At 39.2% G+C, this 24459-nt stretch overlaps 1 protein-coding gene across 1 annotated transcript; it reads right to left on the bottom strand.

Moving 5' to 3' along the window:
- Positions 1-23010: 23010 nt before the first annotated feature.
- On the bottom strand, positions 23011-24058 carry LOC132516003 (histone-lysine N-methyltransferase, H3 lysine-36 specific-like). Its single transcript, XM_060142385.1, is given in 2 exon segments — positions 23011-23705; positions 23708-24058. Coding segments are annotated over 2 exon segments (984 nt in total). The 5' UTR covers positions 23997-24058.
- Positions 24059-24459: the final 401 nt, after the last annotated feature.

The following is a 24459-nucleotide window of genomic DNA, read 5'->3' on the forward strand; positions in this document are numbered from 1 at the left end:
AGGGTAACACTCAGTGAAGGATATACCATCACAAAGCTGCCTGAGCCCCAAAGTGTTATTGTGCTCTTTGATCGTGCTGCTCTTCAAACTCTCTTACACACACACACACACACACACACACACACACACACCCCACAAACACTGAGGTTCTGTCACAAAGCAAAAGTGACTAGACTGGGATGGGTCAATGGCCTCCCTAAACAGCTATCATCCTATCGTAAAGCTTCAGCATGATTCTAAAAGTCTCATTAGAAAATAACTTCAATGATGATGAAGAATAAAAGCATAGCTATACCAAAAAAGTCTACTGCTCATCCCCAGTAAGCTCAGGTTTGTCATGCTGAAGAAACAGCTTAATACAGGATATGCATTTTGCCGATACAAATGGACACAAACACACAGAAACTCCCCTATAAACCTCTGAGTTCCTAAAGTTTTCTAAATTAATAAATTCCATAATTTTCCTAAGGAAAGTCACAAATTCAGTTACAGCTTCCCTTCAACAAGATATCTTTTAAAAATATCATATGTTATCACTTATGTGGAATCTAAAAAAATGGTACAAATGAACTTATAAACAGAAATAGACTCACAGACACAGAAAACAAACTTACGGTTACCAAAGGGGAAGGAGGGGGAGGGATAAATTGGGAGTTTGGGATTAACATATACACACTACTATATATAGAATAGATAACCCACAAGGACCTACAGTATAGCACAGGGAACTACACTCGCTATCTTGTAATAACCTTTAATGGAAAAGAATCTGAAAAAGAATATATACATATATATGTACATATACATATATATAACCGAACCACTTTGCTGTATACCTAAAACTAATACAAGTTTGTAACTCAACTATACTTCAATTTTAAACAATATCAAAGTAGTCCCTTGTGCAGAAAATCCAGTTCCACCAGGAATCAAATAGACTTCACCTGCTTTTTCATTCTTGCTTTTCTTCCCTCTTCTATGACTGAGACCTATCTTCAGGAAGGAGTGACAAGGAGCTCTAGGGATCTGGTCACTCAGATCCATCAAATCAGCCTTGACTGTCAAACAGGCCACATGTTTCACTTTCACATTTATTCCTTCCATTTTCGAAGCCTCAGACAGCACATCATATACTTTCCTACATTAAGGTCCCCCAAGTAGTAAATTGTGAGTTAGTTGCAACTTGCGACTGGGAGGAAACAAATAGTTCAGGATGTAGAATACTGACTCTAGTCCTGTTTTATTGTCTGTCTACTATCACTTGAGGTTGTCAAGCAAGATTAATGTACAGAAGACATGCCAGGCCGTGCAGTCCTGTATTAGTAGCAGGTGTGGGCTCCAAACCCCTCTGTAGTTCTTTGATGAGGTCTACGTTTTGCCTTCTTTTTAAGGGAATGAAGTTTGCTATATAAAACTCTAATTTTTATGTAATCAAATTTATCAGTCTTTCCTTTACAACTTCTGGGTTTTGTGTTATATTTTCTAAAGTCTTGCCCATTCTAGAAGCACAAAAATATGCATCCATGTGTTCTTATAGGATGTCTGTGATTTCGTGTTTTACATGTTTATCTTTGATCCATCTGGAACTTATTTTGGCAAATCAGTAAATCCAGTTACCATTTATTGAATAATGTTCCTTTTAAAGAAGTCCTTAAAATCGCAAACTTTTCCATGTACATTTTAAATATGATTCAATTTATACAAGCTCTATATATATACTTACTTATAAAAGTTCTATTTAAAACATAACGCCAGAAACAGTTATGGGACTGTGGACCGTTGTTCAAATGCTCCCTCCTTGGTCTATTTCCTCACCTATAAAAATTAAGACAACACTATCTACCTTGAAGCGTTCTTGTGAAGATTTTAAGTGTAAAGTATGTATTTAGGTAAATGGGAATTTCTTTCTGTTCAATTTTCTGCAGTAAAGCGATGTGAGCCCTCAGAACAAGGATCCAATTTGGGTGTAAAATTCAGTTTCTCTTTGCTTCCTGAGCATGTAGAGATGGCAAAGGGGGTCATGGCTTTTTCAACAGTGACACATAATTGTTTTCCTCTCTGGTCAGTGCCTAAAGAGGTATCTTATTTAATCTTCTAGAGGTACCTTTTTGGTTCCCCAAATATTTCATCAAGTTATGGTGCTAGCGGCAAGTGGTACCACACAGACCTGCGTTTGAATTTCAGTTCTGCCACTTGCCAAGTACGTGGCCATTCTTGAGGAATAATTTAAAGGGGGAGAAAAATAGCCCCTATGTTATAGGGTCATGGTTGGATAAAATACAAATCCTTGTGTAATGCAAGTTCCATGAGGACAAGAACTTTGTCTTGTTAATCACAGTATCCCCAGTGCTAGAATAGTGCTTGGTGTGCAATTAACACTTATTAAATCAGTATTGAAGGAAGGAGGGAAGGAAGGAAGGAGGGATGGAACGAAGGAAGGAAGGAAGGGAGGGAGGGAGGAAGGAAGGGAGGTAGTGCAATTAGCAAGTTGCCAAAGGAAGTGGGCTAAAACTGTTAGCTGTAAGCAGAGGTCAGAGGTAACAAAAATGTGGTCCTGCCTTCAGGGGTTACAATCTGTATCTGAAAACTAAGGTGTATAGTACTTACCTATGAGGCATAAAGAAATGCACAGTATCACATAAGCATAAACAAAGTGCTTTGGAGGCAAGTGGGAAGTAGTGAATTTCAACTGGAGGATTAGGGAAATACTTCACGGAAGAGGGCTGTGTTTAAGCCAGACCTGAAAAGAGAATAGATTTTTTTTTAAAGAGATTTGATATTCCAGGCTGGGGGAGAAAAAGAAAAAACACAAAATGGGATAAGTGTTTGGCATATTCCAGGACCAGAGTTTAGTATGAGTAATGAGAGTGCACGTCAGGTAGAAGAAAGAGTGTCTGATATGTCAATCACGGCAGCCTTGAGTGTTCCACTGTAGTGTTTAATTAAGACAGTGCACAAAACTGAAGGTTTTTGAGTTGCCATGTTATAGGGACAGGATCAGATTATTATTAATATTGTGTTTTACTTATTCATTATTTGTATTCATTATTCAGAAATCAGTGCAAAGGATGACTTAGAAGTGGTAAACATTTAGAAACTGTTGTAATAGCTCAGGAGAGAAGCGCTGATGATCTAAACTTGAGAGTTGCTGAGGAAAGGAAAAGGAGGAAGAGACAAAAAGTGAGAGGGGAGTGCACGGTCAGAGATAGTTGAGAGTCTGCCAGGCAGTTAGGTAATGTCAGAAATACAAGAGGACAAACAGGGTCAGTTTAGTCTGGGAAGTGTTGAATTTAAGGATGTCTTCTAGACACTCAGTTGGAAATAGGCCACTGATACCCAAGAAGATGTCAGAAGTAGAGGTGTGTCGGCATTCCTCCGTCATTAATGAGACGATCAGAGTTGCTTTTCTAAGATGTTTACAGTCAACATAAAATATAGAAATGGAAGTGTCTCAGATCAATGAGGAAAGATGAATTATTCAATAAATAGTGTTGATGAAATTGGCTGGTTATGTGGTCAAAAAAATTGTGGCACTCCATCTCACACTGTACTCAAAAATAAATCCCAGACAAAGCAAATGTGGAATTGAAAATATAAAAAGTCAGAGACATATTTAGGTAAGGAATAGGTATGTATATAAGTATATATACACACATATATATATATGAATATACACATTTGAATTGATTTCCATATCTATATATATTTACTGAAATCTGTGAGCTTACACTGATGCCTCTGATATCACTTCAACAGCACAGTGTTTATTCTCTTTCTCCTTTACTTTATTTTTAAGTCTCTTATATGACAGTGAGAAACTTGGCCCTCATTATTTTTAATCTATTTATGTATTTGATCAACTCCCCAGTATGCTGGCTGCTCCTTTCCCTGAATAGCTACCTTCTCACCCTACTTGAGTTCTGACACCCAACAGTAGGCCACCCATCTGATGTCTACATTGCTTTGCCCTGTATGATGGCTTTAGGACTGAATTATTCAGAAAGGGGAAGGGAAGAAGAGGACGGGAAGAGGAGAAGACCCTTCTGTTTTTTGGTGATTGAGCATGCATCAAAGGGGTCCACCTTCGCAGTTGGGTCTTCTAAGGTAGCTGACAGCACCACAGTGTGACCTGGCATAATCCAGTCAGAGAACTCATTTCCATGTGATCTTTTTTTAAAAGGGTATTACCTTGGAGTGATGAATTTACTTACCAATGTGCTGCCCATTAGTTTAACACAGAAAATAAATATTCCAAATTGCCAAAATCTGCATACACATGTAAATATATATATATGCTTCTGTTTCATTCAACTACCATTCATCAAACACCTTCTTTGCTCAATGCATTCTGGGAAAAATAAGGTCCCGGAGCATCACTGGCGTCCAAGAGTTCACAGTCTCATTGGAGAAATTAAACACAGAGACTTAAAGCAGATAAGTACAATTTAAAAATAAGTAGTTCAACACAATTCTGGCGCAAGCTGGCGCCAGATCCCCGATTCTCGTGCAGCCAAGTAGATGAAGACATAATTTCTGCAAGCCTGGCTTATCTGGGGCTGACGCTGACAGCCTGGTAGGGCAGGCTGAAGACTCACTCTTAGTAAAAGGGAGCCATCCTGTACGAGCAAGTTTTCTCTCCAAGGACATTTTATCGTAACCACTTCCTGCCAACTAAATAAAAATTGCTACCATCCTGTATTACGCAGAACAAAGGGCTGTCTGCAGATCCTAATGGATCATTGCCCCATTCCCAAATAGAGCAGGGTCTGTGATCCCAGGGGTTCCTCTTCCATCACTCAGACTCCACGTGAGAGCTTCTCCAGGAAAAATGGGTGTGGGAACTCTGACATCCTCTCCTTTGGTTACATAAGTAATACAAATTCTTTTTTAGAAATTATACACAGGCTAAAGTGCAAACATTACCCATAGTCTTACAATTTTTAGAACAAATACTTTCAGAAATTTCTTTCTATGCGTTTGTATAACCTTGGGTAGGTAATGTAATTGGTTGCTGTATGTCAGTTTCCTCATCCATAAAATGAAGATAGTAATAGTAATATGATTCACCTCAGAGTGAGGGCAAAACATGAGTTAATATACACAAAGTGCTTTGAATAGTGATGTTGCATTGCAAGATCTGTAAAAAATAATATTACCTATATTTATCTAGCATTTATCTACCTAGATTCAGCTATATATTTATATTAAGTGGGAAGGAAGTATTAATATTTCTTTGTAGCCTGCTTTTTTTATCTAATGATATAACATGAACTTCTTCCCTTGTGTGACAGTTTTAAAAGTGCAAAGAGACCATTAGATTGTTTGAGTGATTTTTCTAAAGTGAAAAGTAGTGTAGGGAATGGACCCTGGTCCTGCAAGGGTATTAGTTCAAGGTGATGAGCCAGGTTAGGGCAAGGCCTAGATCTAATACTTTTTGAAATCAGAAGGTTGGGATGCTGCTTGTATATAATCTCAGAGTCTAAGCTGAGCACAGCTTTGAGCTCCTCTAGCTCATAAGTTTTCAAATTTTTGTTGTTGTTAAAACAGTAAAGCCATGTTGTTCCCCAACAAAATCTCATGTGGAACTCTACCCAATAAATAAAACAATTTTAGAACATCAGAGTAAATTTATTTCATAAGTTCAAGGGTACAATATTTGCTTATCAATAAGATCACTAAGGCTGCTTGATTAAGAAAAATTGGAACTCCAAAGATACAGATGATGATCACACTCTTATGTAGCAGCCACTTCCATGAAATGGGGTAAAGCCTTTGTGAAGTCCTGTAGCCCCACTGCCATGGAATGAGGTATCAGAACCAGCGTTACAACACCCTTATTTTTCTGATGAGAAAATGAGGCCCAGAGGTGTTGTGTACTGCTTGGGCTTTTAACATGAAAAGTCCCAACAATAAAAATAATCTGATAACAGAATGAAAATAAATATTTCATTGAAGAAAGTATCTGGAATGGTTAAATGTATTATCCACCAAATACAGTTCTTTTCAATTTAAATGATTTCCATAGAGTTCTTCAATTAATAAAAATGGAAATGGTCAATTAACTAAACAGCTGTTCTTTATTGTTTTGAATTATCCTCATAGCTTGTAAGCACTGAATTGTGCTGACTATGTAATTTGTATTTTATTCCATTAATGGATATAGATTTACTGATTATCTCTAATAATTAAATTATGCATTTCAACTTATGAATCAGCATCTCGTTTTCTACATATCGGCTCTTTTCGTCTTTTAAATATCCATCCCATCATCTGTAATTTCAGTTGTTTTCTCATCATGAAGCTTGCCTACAAAACTCAGGAAAACACTATTGTCAAACAAGTTCCTTCATTAGTTAAACAAGACCAAGCTTAACTGACAGAAACTTAAAAAGTTCATTCTGTATTTTCCCCTGCCACTTCCTCCTCACACCCTGGACACTTGATGCATGTGCCTTAGTGTAGTTATAGCTACTCTGCCCTGTTTATATGAGGACTGACAACCCCCTGACTTGTGTGTTGGGCATAGTCCTGCAGAACTTTATGTATATTTCATTTTTTAAAAAAACTAAAAAAAGGGGGCTTCCCTGGTGGCGCAATGGTTGAGAGTCCACCTGCTGATGCAGGGGACACGGGTTCGTGCCCCAGTCCGGGAGGATCCCACATGCCGCGGAGCGGCTGGGCCCATGAGCCGTGGCCGCTGAGCCTGCGCGTCCAGAACCTGTGCTCCGCAGCGGGAGAGGCCACAACAGTGAGAGGCCCATGTACCACAAACAAAACAAAACAAAACAAAAACTTAAAAAAGGAAGAAAACAGTTCTCACAAATGATCCAAAGTCAAGTTTTTAAAAATTACATTGGGAAATATATTATATATGCAAAAAATGTATAAAGGTATTTACAGAAAAGTAGTCATTTGTTCTTTTAAAAATTAGTGACATCATAAAATCATACTTGCTTATTGTAGACAGTTTAGAAAATATTTTAAAAGTATAAAAACATATAACATAATTGAAAATCACCCGTAAATAAATCTACCCTTCTTTGTTTTCTCTGTCTAGATGTATACATACATATACCAAATATATGTATATATGCATATTTAAATTTTTTGTGTCCTCCATTTTCACTCAGTAATATAACTTGATTATTTTCCCATGCATTCAATGTTTTGAAAAATCTGATTTTAAAGACATCTTTATTTCTTCCCCCTTTTTTTGAATACTGGCTTTTCTTACAAGTGTTTTCTTATTATGAATAAGACTGTGATGTAGAACTTTAGGCATAAATATTTGCCCTCATCTCTGATTTTTTTTTCTTTGTGTTAAGGTCGTATCTTCTGACATCAGGTTGTGTGACTAGATTGATATTCTCCTAGTAATGCTCCTAAATCTATTCTAGTCAGTATATAAACGATTTTGACACTAAAGTTCCTGGAAGAATTGTTACAGGCGCATGTTGACAACACTGGTGAATTCTGGTTCCTGCTCTGATTTGGTTGACTGAACTTTGGTTCCTGTATATCTTTTGGCTTCTGGAAGTTTCTTTTGGACCAAACTGTGTTCACATGATAAATATGCAAATAAAACAGACTGAGATTTGATGGCTGTCCAGGATTAATGGGAAGACTTGGATCCAGCAAAGGAGAGATGAGGAAGGGCAGAAGAGGTAGGAGTGGAAGGAAAGTAGCATCAAGATGTGGAACTTGAAATTAGAAAGAGAAAAATCAAGTAAGTCGTTGGGCAATGGTGCCAAAGGCAGCAGAAAGATCAAGATGAAATGAATCAAAGAGACATCATTAGATTTGGTCAGAAAGTGAGCATCTTTTACTGTTGAGCAGTTTAAGTGGAGCAGAAATAAGAAGACAGGGGATGGGAGGGGATTGTATCAAGGAAACTGAGTTAACACCACACAAAGCCTGAACCTCTTTTCTTGCCCTAAGTTCATTCTGCTGGTTATAGTAGCATAACACATGCAACTTCATTCATTTTCTCATTCCACATGTATTTATTTAGCACTATTCTGTATGAAGAACTGTGCCAGGGCAGGGGGACATAACAGTGAATAAGACAGACATGGTTCCTGCTCTGATTAAGCTTACGTTCTAGTAGAGAGAGACAGTCACTTAACAAGGAAACAAATCATCAATGAAAAAGAAAGTGTGATGTGGTGATAGATGCGAGTGAAATAAGACAGAATAGAGGCAGAAATTGTTTAGAGTTGGGGGGAAAGCTAGTTTACCTATGATAGTTAAGTCCTTCTGAAAGGTGCTATTTGAGATGAGGTCTGAGAAAGGGCCAGCCATAGGGGATGAGCATTTTTGGCAGAAAGAACAACACTTAGAAATCTGGGAGATGGGAATGAACTTGACTTTCTCTAGAAACAGAAAGAAAACCCGTGTAACTGGAGGGATGTAAATGAAGAAGAGATTGGTGTGGCTCTGGGGTGATGGTTAAGAAGGTTAGAGATGCAGATGTAGGCAGGCCGCCAGATTTTATACGACCTTACGAGATTTTGAGTTTTGTTCCTAGTGTAGCTGGAAATCAACTTTGATAGAGAAATAATCCTGAAGTCAAATGATTGTGTCCTTGCCCCATGTGGCATAAGGGCCTCATTTAAGTACTCTAAAGATCCAGAATGCTAATGTTTATGAAAATAAGATTTGCAGGTAGAGGGGACATATTTTTATTTGGTCCACTTAACTAACCTTTCCCATCTCTTCTGGTAAGTGCAGCCACTTGACCTACCCCAAACCAGGTATGTCTACTAAACAGAACCTTACTCTCTCTGGCCTCAGGTATGCACACATCACCTAGGTCTAGCCAATCAGGCTCCCGTTCCTCTGGCCACAGTGACTGGCCCAGACATGGGTATCTGACTTAAGCCAGGACTATCACAGTTGTTCCCAACAGAGTCGGATGCTGGATGGGAAAAACTGTCTCCATCCTCTGGGGTCACCAAGCAGGGATGATGCCAGCTTGACAATATCTGTGACCACTCCCTCCTTCTTCCACTCTAGATTTCTCCCACTCTCACCTCCTCAGCATAGAACCCCCCTCTGTAATTGGAAAGAATTAGGTGAACATGCAGAACAAAGCTGAAAATGGAGGGGGAGAAAAAGATCTAGAGCTGGCAACTGACACACTTCCTAACTCTCAGGGATCCCAGAGGCCATCTCCTTCCTGGACTTCCTGTTTGGAGGGCCTGATCAAATAAATGTCCCTTTTTTGCTCAAGGTAGTTTGAATTTGGTTTCTGTCACAATCCAAATAATTCTGACTATTGCAGTGTGTTAAAGAGGGGAAAGCAAAGTCTGTTAACATTTACACACACTCTCCATGCTTTCTCTTCTTTATCACTAGAAACAGAGGTATGTGAACAGTTGGGATGTGTATCACTTGAGACTTCAGTTTCCCCGCCAAAGACATGTACATGTAAATTCTCCAATGACCATTCACTCTTTCTCTCATGGCTTCCTCCTAATGGTGTGCTTTTTTTTCTTTGGGGAAAAAAAAGAGCTGATTTGTAACACTTGGCAATTTCTGTTCTACAGATCCTCCCACTATGGCAGATTAAACTACCAAAGGTATGGCAACCCAGCTAGAAAAATTTCTGAATGTGAGAGTCAGTAAGAGCAGGCTTCAGCACACCATCATTTTCCTCTCTTTCTTCATATAATCTCCTGTTCACTCTTCCCTGTTCTGTGCAATTGCCTTCCCTCTCTGCCACGTGTTACCCACAATTTCACCTAGGATTTCCTTCTGTTCTCCTTTCCTCTGAGTCTCACCAGCATCATCATCCTGTCTGATGCCAACAACATAAGGTTACTGGGAAGAACAGAGGCCTTGCTGTCATGTTTAGATTCAGTCACTTGTGACCTTGAGCAAGTTACTTAATTACATTGAGCTTGGTTCTCTAATGTATAAAGTGATAAAAACAGTACCTCCCCATAATGGCTATGAGGACTATCTAAGACAATTGTTATGAGAAATGCCAAGTGAAAGCTTTTGTCTTTCCAAGGCCTTCAGAGAGAGTGATAACACCTCAACTGTGCCCCCAGGACATCCCCCCTCCCCGGGCTAGTTCTTGCAACGGGCATTGCGCTTGTCTATCCCATCGCTCACGGAACTCTTTGAGCGCAGGGCTTTGTCTTATTCATCTTCATACCCCGGATCCTGGCTCAGTGTCTGGAACATGGTAGATGCTCCAAAAATATTAAATGAATGCTGTCTTACCCATTTCCTATTTGATCATGAGAAGGGCTAGGAGAGAAAGAATTGAGCTGCAAAAGAAAATAGGAGGAAGAGGTTTGGGGCCCGGGAGACTGGCTGGTGTGGATGTGAGCCGCCAGCGCAGCAGTTGGGCAAGGGTGGGAAGGATTGTGTGGAAAGCTGATTTGTTAGCATACGGATGGCTGAGTTCTCCCACAGGCCCAGCTCATTAGTTTACTTGGTACACAAAGCTGAACAGAGCCCAGGGGAAAGATAATTCACTCAACAACATTCACTCTTTTTTCCTCTCTTGTTTATCTTAGTTGCTGGTGCTCATGTCATATCTTTAAGTTTCTTTCACTGAATGCCTTTTTGCTTTAAATCTTTAAGTTATTTTTTTCCTTCCTGTCCTGGAGATATACAAACCAGAGCCAATAAAATAAGAGCTCTCTTTTTCCTTCACAGCTCTGAAAGCTTTACATAAGTGTTTCTGCACTTCTATTTTATGGCCAGGACCAGATGCAGAAGTGCTAAAATATTTTGATAAGAGCTGTCCTGGCAGTACTTCTTGCTTTTACAGCTATCCAGAGGGAGAGAATTAGCTAGGAAATCAGTCCACAGACAGGAGAGATAGAAGCTATGAAATCTCTCTAACTGACTGAGATTCTCAATTAGTTTCAAAAATCAGTTGGATGATGAGAGAAAGAAAATATTTAGGCCATAGTGCTCTCAAAATGAAAAATGGTAAATAAATTTGAAGGCCATATAATTCCTAGTATTTATTGGGGTGGGTTCCTTCAAAGTTTATAAAATGCCTTTATATACAAACATATCCTAAGACCTCAAGTTAAATACACACTTCCCGATCCCATAGTACCTACAAAGTAAGAACTATTAGTATCCCCATGGAACAGTTGAAACTAAGGCCCAGAGAGGTTAAGTGGCTTGCCCAAGGTCACACAGCTGGTCAGTGGTGATGCTGGTATTTAACCACTATACTCTACTGCCTCCCATCTGTTTCGCAGAGAAAAAGTGTGAGGTGCAGGGAAGTCAGGTGAGTTGCACAAGATCACATAGAACAGGAAGCAGGAGGGCATCATTCCTTTCTTTCCCCACTCTGCAATGGGATCATCACCTCACTCTGAGCTGTGCATTTGCCTCATATTCTTTTCCATCTTATAACTTTCCCTTCATTCTGCCCATTCTTTTGTTTCACTTCATTCCACCTCATTCTGCCCTCTTCATGTCCTTTGGGGGCTCTGTTTTCATCCCTCCTTCTGTGACTGTGTTTTCATCCCTCCACACATGTGACTGTGTTTCAGCTGATGTGCCTGGGTCCTTAGTATGTGCCAGGGGCCAGTCCACATGCCTACAAATATTAACTCACTTTTATTCCCCACAGCAAATCTATTAAGCAGACACTGTGATTACCCTTATTTTACAGATGAAAAAATCAAGTCACCTTACCTTCCCAAGATCACACAGCTAATAGGTGAAATAGCCAAGTTCAAGCCTGAGCAGTCGGCCTTCAAAGCCCCATCCGAAATCATTTAGCTACAGCTGCTTCTCATTTGGGCCTTGACTGTACCTATATTTGTCCTTCAGGATATGTTCATACCTAGGTTTGCCTAGATATAGACGCCCCGGATAACTTTGTTTTCTACTCCTTTAAATCTACGTGTCATGTGAACTTAGACAGTGTGAGCTGGGAAGTGGCTCTGGAGAAAGGAATTTTGTATGGGCTACAGCTGAAATGAAATTAAAATTCATGGGTTTTGAGCCTTAGTTCAGGATTCTATTTATTCATTAGCTTGTTCATTCATCAGCCTGATGTTTCCTGCTACCTACTTGAGAAATAGCAGCAAAAACTAAACAATTAAGCTACTTGAAGGATGGTTCATAATGATAAAATAAACTGTTTGTTGAATAGTTCATGATATGTTTGCAGCTATAGGAAACACGTCATTTTCCAAAGGGAGAGAGGAATTTAGCCTGACAGAGGGGAGGATAACCAACATGGGAATAGGTAATAAAATAAGAATTCTGAATCCAATTTCCTTTGGTGACACATATTTGATTTTAATCATCTAAACCGAATGGCTGAAACCCAATTAAAGCCAGATCAGCTACATTTTACCATGTGTTTGATTATGTAAGTATCTTCCTTCATCTGCCACCAGACTAAAAGCTCCTTGCATATGAAACTGAAGGTTACTCATCTTGGCCTCCCTCAGAATGCCTGGCACAGTGTCTGGCACATAGCAGGTGCTCAATAAATGTTTATTGAATTGAATTAAAAAGAAAACATTCACCGCTTATCAATTCTACACTCACCCCAGGAGAAAAAAGAATGAATGTGATATTATGCCCTATTAAGTGCAAAAATGAAAACAAATACCATCTCAAGGTTGTTAATTTAAGAATATGGGGATTCTGAAATGAAGTCTCTCCACAATGAAGAATTGCAAGCAAAGCATTTTCTATCTCAAGGTTTACTATAACAATACCACACAATAGTCCACAGCCTTTCTATTTTAATTCCAAATTTTCCAAGATCAAAGAATAAAAAAACTCTCTAAAAAACACAAATAATCACTCATTATATTTGATCTCAATTTCAAGTTTGTCTTTTAACCTACTTATATTTGAGGTAGAAGAACATGGGAATTAGAAATAGGCTTGTTAATTTTTCTGGATAGGTTCAGGTTTTTTTTGGGGGGGGGAGCAGTATGTAATATCCTTATCCTTTCCACTGTCAGAACCAATTGTGTGAGACACACAGGGGTCAGGCAAATGTAAATCAAAAATTAAATCTTTCTTTATTTCATTGAAGTATAGTTGATTCACAATGTTGTGCTGGTTTCTGGTGCACAGCAAAGTAATTCAGCTATACATATACATTCTTTTTCATATTCTTTTCCATTATGGTTTATTACAGGATATTGAATATAGTTACCTGTGCTATATAGTAGGCCCTTGTTTTTTATCTATTTTATAGATCGTAGTTTGTATCTGCTAATCCCAAACTCCTAATTTATCCCTCCTCCCCCCCCTTCCCCCTTTGGTAACCATAAGTTTGTTTTCTATGTCTGTGAGTCTGTTTCTGCTTTGTAAATAAGTTCATTTGTGTCATATTTTAGATTCCACATATAATTGATATCATATGGTATTTGTCTTTCTCTGTCTGACTTACTTCACTTAGTGTGATAATCTCTAGTTCCATCCATGTTGCTGCAAATGGCATTATTCCATTCTTTTTTATGATTGAGTAGTCAACAATAAAATCTTTATTACTCATGAGGAAGGTGTTTGGAGAAGGTGCTTAGGTCTGTTAGCAAGTGTGCTTGCTGGTACCATGACCCAGATTAAGTTTACCCACCACCCTGCTATGGCAGCCTTAGAACTGAACAGCCTCAGACCTCTGTTACAGGGGCCTTCCCCTTAAAACTTACGGCAGAGTACGGGAGACTGAGTACCTGCTCCCTACAAGCATGTAGATCCTTAGGGAAGAGTGAAATGGGCTGACATTAGCACGCCCTGTTTGGTCTGCCAGATAGAGAGTCACTCCTCTTTTCCTGGAAGGGGTAAGAAAAGGGATGGAACAAAGGCTTGGAATGTTATTCTAATGGCAGCTCCTCCACACAAAAAGATGAAGAGCAGCGACTAATTGTTCCCTCCAACACATAACATATTTTACAGCAGATGTACTCTATTGCCGATAACTTGTGAACAATTTGAATTTTATCTTTCAGCAGTGATTTATTGAGTCCTATGTGCCAGGCACTATACTAGAAGCTGTACAAATGTGTTGGTTAATTTAATCCTGAAAACAACCCTACAAGGGAAAGCAGTTTGGTGTTTCCTCAGCAAGTTAAACTCGGAATTACCATATGACCCAGCAATTCCACTCCTGGGTATATACCCCCCAAAATTGGAAACAGGTACTTAAACAAAAATTTATACACCAATGTTCATAGCAACACTATTCACAGTAGCCAAAAGGCGGAAACAACCCAAATGTACATAAACAGATGGACAGTGAAACAAAATGTGGTATGTTGCAATGGAATATCACTCAGCCATAAAAAGGAACGAAATACTGATACGTGCTACAACATGGAGAAACCTTGAAAACATTATGTTAAGTGAAAGAAGCCAGGCAAACCCACAGAGACAGAAAACTGACTGGTGGTTGCCAGAGGCTAGGAGGAGGGAAGAATGGGGAGTGATTACTTAATGGATACAGGGTTTCCTTTTGGGGTAATGAAAAATTCTTGGAAATAGATAGTGGTAATGGTTGTACAACATTGTGTACTTAAATGCCACTGGACTGTACACTTTAAAATGGTTTAAATTGTAAATTGTGTTATATGTCATTTACCACAATAAAGAAATATAATCCTAGGAGTTAGGTATCATTATCCCAACGTTACAGATAAGAGGACTGAGGCTCTAAGAGAAGTCAAGGACATTACCATCATACAAGGGACGAATCTAAGTTTGTGTGGTCTGAATTTTTTTACAATTTAAGAAAGGGCCCTATTTAAGAAAAACAATACAAAATTATGATTATAAAACTGCTAGGGTACTTCCAAAGATCTTGCAAAGGATCTTCACAAGGGAGAACTCTGAGGTTAAGCTTTATTAACCCCAAGGTAAATTCACATTTGCTCTCAGTAGGTAGAACTGAAAAATGAAAAAAATTAAAAACCTCTAACTCCATTTTCGATAAGAGCAAAAACATATAATACTTAGGAGTAAATTTAACGAAAGATGTGTCAGATTTCTGCACTGGAAACTACAAAAGAGAAATTTTAAAGGACCTAAAAAAATCGATAGCTGTACCATGTTTAAGGATTGGAAGACTCAATATTGTTAAGATATCAATTCTCCCCATATTGATCTATCAATTCAGAGCAATTCCAATCATAATACCACCAAGATTTTTTGTAGAAATTCTCAAACTCTCACATCTATATACAAAGATTGCCCAAAGAATTGCGGAAAAAGAACAAAGTTTAAGGACTTACACTGGCTTCAATACTTACAGTAAAGTTACACTATCAAGACAGAGTACTATTAGGAAAGAAAAATAAATCAGTAGAGCCAACTAGAGTACCCAAGAATAGACCATTTATACAGTCAAAGGCACTATTAATAGTCCATTGAGGAAAGAAAAGTGTTTTCACTGGATGATGCTGGAATAACTGGACATCTATATGGAAAAGTGAGTAGGTAGAGGCAGAATTTGTACACCCTAGGTCTGTCTGCCTCCTTCTATATCCCTTCACTACATCTCTGCTCTCTGTTCCCACCCTTGCTCTGTCCTTGCCCTGCCTGTACCCTCTCTGGCCACAGTCTTCAGAAAGGTGACTCTAAAGCTTGAGACAATGAGATCACCGAATCAATCACAGTGCCAATTGTTTGCTAGGAAGATTAAGGGAGTAGAATCTTGACCCTGAAGGAATTTACCTGCCTTGGGTCTTGAGGGGCATGGGACCCAACTGCCTATTGTCTGAAAGGGATTAAAGAAGTCTGTCAGAACAGGAAACTGGAAAATCATGGTACATTTTCACTGTCAGTCAAATGATCAAAGCCTGCTATCAGAGGTCACCCGTAGGGAGGGAGGAATTCTAAACTTGCGTTCAGAATTCTTGGGTTCTGTTCTCTCTCTGCCTCTGTATGACTTTGGGTGTGTCTTTAGTTCTTCTTTGATCCTTAGTTTCCTCACATGAAAAATGGTGATAGTAAATACCTCCTCTGTTTTACCCCATGGGTTGCCATTAAGTTCAAATGAAGCAGACTATATAAGTATCCTTTGAAAACTATGAAATATTACATGATATAATTTATCACAGTTCTGTGTATACTCTTTGCAAATTGAAATGAATAATAATGTTACCTTGTCTATTTTAAATTCAAATTTTACATATCAAGTTTATTCTATAGTTATTTTTCTTGTTCCTTCTGTGTTTACAAAAGAAATCTAATATTTTAGTAATGATTCAAAATTCCTTTATAGTGCAGCTTTGAGTCAGATAACCTGTTTTTTTTAAATTTCATCTATTCATTTTTTTCACTCTGAGTTTTTAAAAATTCCCCTCATTAATCAATCAATTCATTTTATTTGACAAGTTCTTATTTAGTGCCTACTCGGGGCAAGACACTGTTAAATACAAGAGGTAAATGGATGAAGAGACACAATCCCTGTCCACAAAAAGCTCAGTCTAGTGAGGATACAGACATATACTTAAAAAGCCAATTATGATATAACGTCATCACTGCTATAAAGGACCTGTTTATAAGTTACTGCCCTGGAGGAAGAGCATCTAAGCCTGTGAGTATCAGGGCTTCACAAAGGAAGTGATGTTCCGAGTTGGCACTTAAAGGAGAAAATAGACTTTACCAAGACAGTCTAGGGTAGGTGGTAAGGGTATCCTAGTTCAGGGACACGTCCCATGACATGAAACAGCATGTTGGAGAATTGCAAGAGAATTTAACGTATGTGGAGTCTAAGGTTAGAATAGGTGTGGCCAGAGAAGAGACTGGAGGAGCTTGCAGGATTGGGCCATGGGGGGCCTCGTAAGTCACACAGAGGAGTTTGGTCTTTATCATGTAGATGTCAGAGTCATGGAAGGTTTCTAAGCATAGAGTAATAGGATCAGCTCTGTATTTTAGAAGGGAAAGTATGGCTAGTGGAGGGTGACGTGGGAGCCTAGAGGTGGGGACAGGGGTATTGAGACAAGTAGGGAGACCAGTTAAGTGGTCATTGCAATGGTCCAGACTGAACTAGACTCACAGTAATAAGACCGGTCAGTCAGACCAGAGACTGATCTGAGACTCAGTTAAGCAGCAGAACCAATAGGATTTAGCAGTTAGTTAATTGAATGAAATGGATGAGAGAGAGAAATTCCGTTCTACCCTGTATTACTGATGTGACCTTGGACACAGTGCCTGACCTTTCCAATTCTCATGTCCCTCATTTAAAACATTGGTATTAGGAATACATAATTCATAAGGTTGTTGGGAGCCTTAAAGGTGCTCAGTGTAAAGACACATATCAGAGAGCCTTGTACGAAATAGATTTTCCCCAAAGACTGGTTTTCTTCCCCGCTTCCTTTTCTTCTCCTCGGCCCACACTGCAGAAGAGCTCTTCTGAATTACGGAGACTTTGCTCTTAGAGATGCTCATGCTGGACACTGAAAACATTTGGGATTTGAGGCTTTGGGGCCAGCATGTCTTCCCCGAATATACCTCTGGAGTTTTCATGATAAAGCAACTTCTAGGCTGGGTGGATCATGTTTGGGGCTCATATGGCAATTCCTGTGTTCTTCTGTTATCTGAGGAAGAAATCAGCGGTTCCTGGTAAGGTTCTGGAAGTTCCCAAATGAATTCCGACATGTAGACCATATTCTTTGCTCCCTACCCTTTAGTTATCATTGTTCTCACCTCTATGAAACAAGCTGATGGGAGCTGGGATGCTATGGCTCTTCTAGGGGCCAACAGGGCTCTGCGTCTCTTTCCTACTCCAGCTTGGTGCCAGTGAAGGATTCTGGAATTTCCCTTCAGCCTCCATAAGATCTCCTTGCTTCCCATTTAGAGACCCAAAACTTTTGTCATTTTCCTACTGTGACAGAGGCCACCTAGGCCTTGAATATGACTTTAGGAAACACTATTCCAATCCTCCCTTTTCTCTGGTTGAGAAGAAATGGAAAAAACCCTGCAATGCTTCCTCCTGGTGTCCTGGCTGGATGTCCGGGTGGCATTAGAGAAAGCAACACTTGAAGAGAACAAGCTGCTGTGTGACACATCCCTGAGGAGGTGGAAGCAGATTTTTGAAAAAGTTGACTACAAAAGCTACTGCCTCGAGAAAGGCCTGCCGTCTTCAGAGGCTAAGATAATTAAGAATTTAAGAGCTTTCTTAAATTAAATGTTCCCTTTATTTCTGACTGGTGTTTCTTGGATGTTATTGCTGAAAAGGAGGGACTTATGGGTAACTTGATATTCTTACCCATGAATAATAATTAACTACCTCCGGCTTCCATGGTCACTAACCCGATCAGGATTTATGCCGCTCTTTTGAAAACTAGAGCAGCTCTGAAATTTTTCCTTTGTTAACCCATTTCCCTTTCTTCAGCAGATCAGCACTACAGACCATTCAGAGCCTGAGCTCCTGGGAATCCTATTAAGACACACCAGAGGGAAGTCATCAATGATCTGCCTGCAGAAAACCTAAGCTCTGATTCTCAACCTTGGTACCCTCCCTTGTGATAGTGCCTTGTCTAATGGTGTGCAATAATGTGCCGAAACCTGGAGGGAAACTGAGTTCTCTCGCAGGAACTCTGGGCGGTGGGGGGCAGTTTGCTCTCATGAATGGTGTCTCTGCAGTGGGGAAACGTCGGGACCCTGCCTCTTCCTAACAGTTCCTGGGCTGCAGGAAGGGGAATCGTGATTAAACCAGGAAAATGGAAGATGGTAACAGTCCTCGCCCAGCTGCTCAGCACCCCAGCCACAGATGTAATCAAGATAAATAAGTCAGGGTTGTTATAGGAGATGTAATTCAGGGTAGTACTAGGAGCCAAGTTATAATTATTATAATAAAAATTCACTCACAGGGAACTCTTAATTATCTGATAATGAAGTTCAAGAGAGGATACCAGAATTGCAGAGCACAGATAATCCGAAAAGCTAATTTCAGATACATGTTCTTTTTCATCCAACATTTATCCAGGGCAGTGAATTTCCACTCTAATGATAATAGTTCATGTTTATGTGTGGACCTTTCATATGTATGAGTGAGTTTCAAGGATGTTTTTAGCCGTAGATACATAGTCTCAAACAAAATCTCCTTTGCCACCTCATGATATAAAGCAGATAAAAGTGGAGCTGCTGTGGTGTAGCCAGACCAGAAGACATCAGAGCCCTGCCCATGTGGATAATTCCTCCCCTCCCTCCGCCCTGGAGTTGTGGCTTCTGAGGGACCACTGAGGAAGCCTGGAACCCAGAAGAATGCAATTCGAAAATTGGCATCCATTAGCTCTTGACTCTCATGTGCCCTGTGAGGTAGGTATGTCAGGAATTAATAGTCTTATGTTATAGATAAGAACAGGTTCGGGGAGCCTGGGTCTCACATGTAGGAACCGGCGGAGCTGGAACTTGAGCTCAATCTTCTGATGCCAAATTTAGTATCCTTTTAACCCTACCTATGCCCTGCCCTTTGCTCACTTCCTCAGTCTACCCTTTCGTGTTGGGACGTCATAAGAAGAAAATTCACCAAAGGAGAATTAAGGGATGAGGTATAAACAATCAGTTAAATAGAGGACCTTCCACATTTGTTGAACTGTCCTTTCCCCATTCTCGATGTGACAAATCAACCACTGGTCTGATGATGAATGAGATCATCAGTCGAGATGGAACGAGAGATGTTTTCTCTTTCACTGATCACCTTTAGTGATTGGAATTTCAATTTCTTAATAATTTCTGTCATTTCCTGGCTGCATCTAAATATTTAGGCAGATCCATGCAGAGTGGATTTGTCTGTTTGATGTGTTGCATATATTTTTTGTGTCTGATTGTCAGTCAGTGAGGAAAACACACCACAGAGAGCAGATGTGATCTGACAGTCGCCAAATGTGACTCTCACTTTTCCCAGCATTCCCTGCACCTCTGAAAGGCAGAACTAATTTCTGCCTTTAGACCACAGACTCCTGGAGAACTCGATCACCTGACATTTACCTTCCATATTGATTTTCTGTGAAATCTTAGGCATATGGCTTCAGTTACATTCCCAAACTCTGGTGGTTCTCAATTCTATATGCTTAGCCCTAACCTACATTTCTAATTACCCACTGGACATGTGTAATTGGAAGCATCCGTACTTACATGTTCAAAATTAGATTAATTTCTAGCAAAAACAGTGCGCCTCGAATTTCCTATCTTGGTTAATGCTGCTGCCACTTACCTCCTAACAAAGCTAGACAACTCAGTTTCCTTGAACCACCCCCTTCCCTCACCATCCACTTTCAGCTAATCTACCAAGTCACTCAGATTCAACATTTTAAATATCTCCTGTCTCGAATTCCCCCTTCCCCTCCCAATTCCCACTGTCTTAGTTCAGTCCTTCAACCTGAATATTGAAACAGTTTCATGGGTGTTTCTCCAGTTAGCCTAACTGTTCTCCCTCTATTCTGGTTCATCATTCTCTCTGCTGCCCCTAAACTTAACCTTTCTGAGATTAACTTACTATAAAGGATCTACACAGTCTATCCCTGGTCTATCTAGCCAGGCTCAACTCCTGTCACACAACCCGATCTTCTCTTTTCCTTAACCCCCATATCCATCCAGTCAGAAATCCCTCCTGACATTTTTATGACATATACCTCGTAGCCACCCCTGCTGTGCTGTTCCCACTGCTCTTCCACCAGGATAATGCCAAGCCTCACCATTCTCTGCCTGCACTTTTGTAATCATCCAAGATTGCAACTGATCCCACTGTTTCCAGTCTACCTTCACTGAGTTTTGTTTTTCAGTGTATCAATATATTTATTGTTACAACTTTATTTTTTATTATTTTTATTGATGTATAGTTGATTTACAATGTTGTGATAGTTTCAGGTATACAGCAGAGTGATTCAGTTATATATATAACTAAATATATATATATATATATATATATACACACACACACACACACACACACACATATATCTATTCTTTTTCAGATCCTTCTCCATTATGGGTTGTTACAATATATTGAATATAGTTCCCTGTGCCATACAGCAGGTCCTTGTTGCTTATCTATTTTATATATAGTAGTGTGTATCTGTTAATCCCAAACTCCCAATTTATCCCTCCCCTGCTTCCCTCTTTGGTAACCTTAAGTTTGTTTTCTATGTCTGTGAGTCTGTTTCTGTTGTGTAAATAAGTTCATTTGTATCATTTTTTTTAGATTCCACATATAAGTGATATCATATGATATTTGTCTTTGTCTGACTTCACTTAGTGTGATAATCTCTAGGGCCATCCATGTTGCTGCAAATGGCATTATTTCATTCTTTTTTATGGCTAATATTCCATTGTATGTATATATACAACATCATCTTTATCCATTCATCTGTTGATAGTGTTGTTACAGCTTTATATTATAAACTTAATATCTGATATAGTGAGGCCTCTCCTACTTCTCTCCTCTCATGCTTCCCTCTTGCCATTTATTCATTAGTTTCAAAATTGCTTTACTACTTATAGACCTTTATTCTATATAACTTTTAGTATCTTAAAATATTTTGAAAGTACTACTGAGATTATATTAGATACCTAGTTTTGGGGGAGAATTACTTCTTTATAATTTTGCATTTTCCCATCCATGAACATGGCATGTCTTTTCATTTATGCAAATTCATTTGTTATTTAATAGAGTTTAAATTTTTTCTTGGTGAAGTTCTTTTTTCTTAGGTTAATTCTTAGATTCCCGTATTGCTTTTTGGCTATTGTAAATAGTATATTATTTTTTCAGCTGGATCTTACTGGTATAGAAGATGCTTTGTTGTACTTCTTATCCAGTTTTGGAACCTGGTTCCTATATGCTTCATAAAATGAGTTAGGGAGTTTTTAACCTTTAAAAATTTTCTGGAACATCTTTGATGATAGTGACTGTTCATTCCTTGAAAGTTTGGTAAAATGTACTTGTGCGTGTGTGTGTGTGTGTGTGTGTGTGTATGTGTGTGTTTAGGTAGAGAGCTTTTGATGACTATTTTAATTTATAGTGTTTGATTCCAATTTTCTATTTCTTTTTTACAGTAAAATGAATGTTTAATGCACTCAAAACTATCAACACACACCATAAAATTTTCTCTGATTAAATCTTTACATAATATTTCAGAGGTATGTTGGGAGGAAATGGTATCCTCTTTGGTGACATTACAGGTGACCATGACAATGTGTCTGGACAGAAACAAAATCAGAATCAAATATTTAAAGCTGAAAGGAATCTTGTAACAATCAAGTTAAAACAATCAGATTTTAAAGGTGATTAAACTGAGGCTAAGAAAGTTAACTGATCATTTAGCCAACTAGGAATAGTCAAAAAATTCTGCATAAGATCCAACTTTTTAAAAACTTTATCATTTACCACAATCTAACAGTAGTATGTAGCACTATTGGGTAACTCAAATTACATTTTTTTCCATTTCTATACACATACACCCATACCACACATTTATATACACTTCAAAATTTAAAACTAGGAAAGGTTCAAGAGCCTACTCTGATGGTGGCAGTTACCTGAAGCATAGGATTCTGTACAATACGTAGTTCAGGAAAATTAGCCTAATTTAAATTCTGACTGATGTCCAAGAAGGCCTTCTCATCTTAGCTACTCTGAATGTTTACCCACAATGCATTTCAACCTGCAGCAAAAAGTCACCCCATCAACTAAAAATATAAGCCATGCCTTACGCAGAAACAGGACTCCAGGTAATTAACTGGTTCACCTGTACCTGTAATACCGGCAAACCAAAGCCGAGCCCACTTAAAAAAGAAAAAGCTAAACAAATGTATACCTCCATCTTGAACATTTAAATCTGAACTCAATCAAATGCCCTTAAGAGTTTAACTCTTAGCCAGTCCTCAATGGAGAGTTAACTGGGAAGAATCAAAAAAGAACCAAACTCATACAATAGAGGAAAATTTTTTTAATCAAAGTAAAATTTCCCCAAAGAGCTTATCATTAGCAGTAGGCTTTCATCTGTGAACTGATAAACAACCAAAAACCAATTAGTTATAATTGGTTTTTATAGTTTCGCTTTAAGTTGCCTGTATATATACATTTATGTATATATTTAAGTTGTACCAAAAACTGCTTACAAATGGCAATTCTTGTGAAGTAGATGATGATGAAGTTCCAGGTAATTCTAGCATGTTTCCTAATGTACTGGTACTGGAGTCTGGATCATCCTGAAAAGATAAATTTATTGAGTTTAACTGCTCTTCTATGGTAATGGTTATATCTCCTAGTGAAAGGGGAGCTGGGAGAAGGGCTGCTTTTTCATTGCTGCCGTCCACTTCATTTCTTCGCTTACTTTTCTGTGTTTCAGTTTGAAGAGCTAATGGCAAGAATGGTGATTTGACTGCACCGTGTCTACTGTCTGGTGTGCTGTCTTGTTCATTTCCCCTGGCCACGTCTACACCATTCTCTGATTTAGGCTCATAATTGCAGGTGGCATTGGTCTGCGTTTCCTCAAAGATCTCCTCTATACTCTCATCCTCTGTGCCTGGCTGTTCTGGGTCCATTTCAGAATCTACATCTGCATCATCCAGACAAGTAAAATTCTCAAAGTGCAGAAAGCCATTCTTGATAGTCTTTGTTACTTTTATCTGGAGTTCAGGGGAGTTATTACAAGAGGGTTCCTGTTTCATAGCAAGTGCTGTTGGACCACCAGGACTCAGGGAAGTGCAAACAATTGGCGACTGAGCTCTTGAATCACTTTTTTCAGGGTCTGAAAGGATTCTGATCCATCAGCAGACCCATTTAGATACTCTACATTGATCACGGAGGCCAAATCCTGTAGTCTCCGCAGTGGAATGTAACAAGATGGAGAATCTTGTCCATAAGCATTTGGGGATTTTTCACTGGCAGTATGTAACTGCATAGTACACCTATGAAGTGGCTCAGAATAATTGGATTCACCATCACCGAAAGGGCTGTCCTTGTCTTCAGGGGCATCTAAATTCAGTGGATTGGAAAAGGGCAGCAGACAATTTCTTCTAGGTAGTTCACAGGTCTGATCCATCCTGGGCCAGCATCAACCGTGCCCCACGCCCCATCCTGGGCTGGCTGGGGGGAGGGGGTGACCCTCATTACACTGGGGCGTGAGTGGAGCGATGGGGAGAGCGCAGAGCCGCTCTCCACACCCGCCTCCCCCCGCGTCTCTCTTCAGGGTAGAAGGCAGCGAGTGCGACTTGCCCCGGCCTATTCCGCCGCTGCCCCCAATTTTCTATTTCTTCTTGCCTCAGTAATTTTGCCTGAGGAGTCCCCCAACTGCCATTTCATCTATGTTGTCAAATTTATTAGCATATAGATCTTCATGACACTCTGATTATGTTTAAGGTCCTTGCTGTGTCTTTAGGTATTTTTTCCTTATTATTCTGTTTTATTTATTTTATCATCCCACTTTTTTTTCTCATTATTCTTGCCAGAAGTTTGTCTACCTTATAAATCTTTTCAAATAAAAGATTTTTTTCTTCATGATATAT

Source organism: Lagenorhynchus albirostris, chromosome 2, assembly GCF_949774975.1.
Source record: "Lagenorhynchus albirostris chromosome 2, mLagAlb1.1, whole genome shotgun sequence".
NCBI classification, from domain to species: Eukaryota; Metazoa; Chordata; class Mammalia; order Artiodactyla; family Delphinidae; genus Lagenorhynchus; species Lagenorhynchus albirostris.